The 4,331-nt window shown below is 66.5% G+C and overlaps 1 protein-coding gene across 4 annotated transcripts in view; it reads right to left on the bottom strand.

Annotated features, from left to right (window-relative positions):
* Window positions 1-524: 524 nt before the first annotated feature.
* SNX27 (sorting nexin 27) overlaps window positions 525-4,331 on the bottom strand; it is a 36,010-nt gene continuing 32,203 nt past the window's right edge. For 3 of the 4 annotated variants that reach the window (XM_086478552.1, XM_086478553.1, XM_086478554.1), the window contains one exon: window positions 525-596. In XM_086478552.1, coding sequence (XP_086334678.1) covers window positions 549-596 — 48 coding nt within the window. In that variant the 3' untranslated portion in view covers window positions 525-548. Of the gene's footprint in view, window positions 597-3,843; window positions 3,907-4,331 lie in introns of all 4 variants that reach the window. The other variant, XM_086478551.1, reaches the window with a different exon arrangement.

Below are 4,331 nucleotides of genomic sequence, written 5' to 3'. Positions count from 1 at the left end.
TCTCTCTCCGGTTAGTTTTTACAAAACCACGACGGGGCGGGAGGAGAATTGTGCGTGAAAACACCAGCTTAAAAAAAAAAAAAGCTACTGCCGCCGGTACGAGACTTTAAAAGAAACCGATCTACGTCTAGACGTGCAGGGGGCTGGAGCGGGAGCTGCTCGGGGCGGGGGGGGGTGGGGGTGGGGGGGGGTCCTTTACATCCACCCCTCCATCGGCCTGAACGGCGCCGCGGGCCGAGGCGCCGGGTCCGGCTGCGAAGAGGCGAAGCAGAATCCGGCTCCGGGGACCCCAGGCGGGGAGGGGGGGGGTGGGGGGTGGTGGGGGGGGTGGGGCAGAGATGGAGCCCCCGGTCCAGCACCGGCGGCCCCTCCTTCCTCGGCCGAGCCCGCCGCTCCTCCGCCTCGCTTCGCTCCATAGACGTGAAGGTCACGAATGGCGTTATTATTAATAATATTTAGTTTAAGGGCTTTAATACAATAACAGAATTTTAAGTGTTAACTCCGGGGGGGTGGGGAGGGGGGGGTTACGTTCGTTCCGTGACGAGGGGCTAAGTGGCCGCGTCCCTCTGCTGTGACCTGACCATCTGAAAGATGTTCTGAAAGAGAAGAAAAAGGGCGTTACAAGCGCCGCCGGCGACTCCCCCAGCCCTGCCAGCGCCCAGGGGACCCGTGGGGGGGGGTGGTGGGGTGTCCCGCTGCCCCCCCCCCCCCCCCCCCAAAGCCTGGATCCTGGGGACGGCCCAGGGTTGGGGGGGAAGGTGAGCTGGGACGCCCTGGCTGTCCCTCTGCTCCGGGCTGGCGCTGAGCCGGGAGAAGACGCTGGCAGGCTGGGGGGGGGACACACAGTCCTGCTGCCTCCCACCGGTGTCCTCGGCGCGGGCGGACGTCCCGTGGGGTCTGTCGGTGTTGCCCCCCCCCCCCCCCCCCCCCGGGGATCGCGGCACCGAGCAGCCCCACGGCGACCGAACCGTCCCCGCTCTGCCTCACCTTGGGGTGCCGGACACCCCCACCGCATCCCCCCCCCCCCCCCCCTGCACCCAGCCAGGGCATGAGGATGCCCCTCGCGTTTTTTTTTTGGGGGGGGGGGGGGGAGCCCGCCGAGGGGAGCCCGCACCAGGGACCTCCCTGCCCGGCCTGCGCTGCTCCGGAGAGCCGCGGCGCCCACCGGGACCCCCTCGATCCGGCGCATCCCGGCTCCTTCTCCGGCACCAGCGAACCCTCCCCGCGGCCGCCGGTTGAGGAGGCAAATCCTGCCCCCGCCGGGACGGGGCTGAGGCCCGGCGGCTGAAGCTCCAGTGGGAGCTGAAAGGAGGCCAGGAAGGAGGCCAGGAGCAGCCCCAGGAGCAGGATGGATCCCCCCGGGATGCCGCGGCCTCTCCCGGCTGCAGGAGCTTCTCGCCTCCCTCAGGAACGGGCCGGAGCCCGGCCAAGCCCCGGTGAAAGGAGGACGGAGCTGTTTTCCCCATGTCCCCCCTCCCCTGCCCTGGCTTGGCCACGGGGGTCACCGGTGACCATCCCCCCTGCCCCACGGCACAGTCTCCCTCCCCCTGACTTGGCCTCCAAGGTCTGAGCCACCCCGACGTCCCCCCACCGGAGCTCGGCACCCGCCCCCAAGGCACCCTCGTCCCCCCCCAGGAGCCGCGCAGACCCCGAAGCGGGGACACGACGGGGCCACCACGTCCCCTCGCTGCTCAAGCAAGGGGGAGGGGGGGGGGGAGCGCAGGGGTCCGACGAGGAGCGGGGCTTTTTCTTTCAGAAGCCTGAGCCCCCAACGTGCCTTTCCCGAGCGCACCCGGGGTTATCAGGCAGCATCTGGGGTCGGGGAGGCAAGTCAGCAGCTCCCAGAGCACTAAATACATCCGCGAGGGAGCTGCCAGATTCCAACCACCGCTTGAGTTTACAGCGGGGAGAGGAAAACAAAAATAAAACAAAATAAAACAAAAATAAAACAAAAATAAAACAAAAATAAAACAAAAATAAAACAAAAATAAAACAAAAATAAAACAAAAATAAAACAAAAATAAAACAAAAATAAAACAAAAATAAAACAAACCACCAAGCGCCTGGTCAGAAAACGCGCCTGATCTGGGACCAGCCTGCCCTCCCCGGGTGGTGGGGGGGGGGGGAGCAGCAGGAGCAGGCCGGGGGGATGCACCGCGGCCCCCACGGGGGGGTTTGGGGGTGGCGGGAGCTGCCGGTGAGCCCCGGAGGAGGCACCACCACCACGGGCTGCTCTGTTACGCCACGGGAAATCCCGCAGCCGCCTGTAAAGGGAACGGGAGGAAAATCTCTTTCCCTGTCCGGGAGGTTCGGTACCGAGGATCGAGCGGCTCAAGAGGGAAGGAAAAGCAATTCCTCAAGGGATGAGGAATCCAGCAGGTCCGGGAACGAGTCCCCCACCTCACGCCCAGCTCCACGAGGCCGTTTCACTCCCGGAGCCAGACACCGCTCGGCGCCGTCCCCGGGGGGGTTCACCCCAAGCGGGGGCGAGGAGCAGCGGAGCCCCAGGGAGGCTCCCGCGGTGTCCCCGGGGGGCTCGGTGTCCCCGGGGGCTCGGCGGAGACGGCGTCAACCACCCGCTCGCGAGGCTGACGGGGCCCACCCGGGAGGAGGCGCGGGACCGGGGGGGGGGACGGACGGCAGGGTTTACCCGCGGCGGCGTTATCGGGCGGATCCGCTCGGCGGAGGAAACGTGACGGGGGGGGGGGGGGGGGAGGCTCCCACGCCCCCGCTTTTGGCGGCTCTTTCCTGCACGGGCGCCCCACGGCCCACGCCGTCTGCTCCAGCTTTCGGCGGCGGCTCTTCGCCCCCTTCGAGGGGGGGGGGCGACGCTTCCGAGCCGCCGCGGCGCGACGCCGAGCCCAGCGAGGCACCTCCCGGTACCGCCGGGATTAACGGCTTCGGCCTCACCCCACGCAACCCCAACCCCAACCCCAACCCCAACCCCAACCCCAACCCCTGCCCCGTTCAAGCACCTGCAGCTCTTTCCCGACGCCGCGAGGGGAGGCGGACGGCGAAGCGCGAGGCCCGCGGCGCCGCCGAGGGCCGCCACGAGCCTTGGGGCTGGCGGAGGCACCCGCAGAAGCCGCGGCTGCCGGGCCGGGGCCTCACGGGGCGAGACGGCGCAGGTTACGGGGACAAGAGCCCCCCCCCCCCCCCAGGAGAGAGCCCGGAGGCAGGCGGGGGGCAGGCAGCGATGCTTCCCGGTGTATCTCGAAGCGAGTTGGAGCGTTTCGCTTTAAATCCTGGCCGGGCCGAAGGGGGCAAAGGGCTCGGCGGAGCGCGGAGGAGGAGAGGGGCGCAGGCAGAAGGTGCTACACCACGAAGGGTTTTGCTCCCCCCCCCCCCCGGCGCTTGTGAACGGCCTTTGTCGAGCCCCCAAGGTCTCTGCTCGGCCCCCCGCTGAGCGACAGCAGGGGAAAAAGCCCCCGGCACCACCCTGCGGCTGCGCAGGATGCCAGTCTCGGGGTCCTCTAAAAGCAAGGCAGAGCCAAAGCGGTCGTCCCCTTTCCCCTCTCCTCCGGGAAGGCGACGGGAAGCGCGGCTCGGACCTCAGCCGGCGGCTGCGGCGTCACGGGTCCTCGCAAGAGCGGCGGGAGTCCGGCCGCCGCGTTCCCGCCGCGGGGAAAGAGGGAGGCAAGCGCCAGGTCAACTCCATCCCGGGAAAAAAAGCAGCAGGGTGTGGGGTGGGGTGTCCCCTCGTGGGAGAGGCCCCTGGGGAAGGGCAGTGTCCTACGCTAAGGGGAGCTGGAGCAGAGAAGCAGGAGAGACACTACGTCCGCAGCAGAGCGGGCACAGGCTGGCTCAGGGAGCACAGATGCTGTTTGTTTTCAGCCCCGTTACCTTGCTGCACATACTGTCTTTACTGCAGTTCCTGTTATCCTGGTCTGTGGCTTCCTCCTCCACCTTTGCAAGGGAAAAACAAACATAAAAAGGGTATAAATAAAAAAGCAGAGCTGGGGTGGGGGGCGGGGAGGAGGCGGGAGGAGCATCGGGGTGGGCTCCAGGGACGCCAGACACAGGGGGCTACGGAGGAGCTGGGATGGGGAGGAGACGCCGGGCAACTACACCAGGAAGCGAGGGTTGGTGCCGGGGTGCCACCCCAGCTGGGGGACACACACACACACACACACACACAGACACACACACAGACAGACACACACACACACACACAGACAGACACACACACACACACACAGACACACACACAGACACACACAGACAGACACACAGACACACACACAGACACACACAGACAGACACACACACACACACAGGAGACACACACACAGACACACACACACAGACACACACAGACACACACAGACACA

The sequence above is a fragment of the Leptosomus discolor genome, chromosome 26 (assembly GCF_034619465.1).
Source record: "Leptosomus discolor isolate bLepDis1 chromosome 26, bLepDis1.hap2, whole genome shotgun sequence".
In the NCBI taxonomy this organism is placed as follows: domain Eukaryota; kingdom Metazoa; phylum Chordata; class Aves; order Leptosomiformes; family Leptosomidae; genus Leptosomus; species Leptosomus discolor.
The sequence above is the reverse complement of the archived record's forward strand: the minus strand, read 5'-3'. Positions and strand labels throughout refer to the sequence as shown.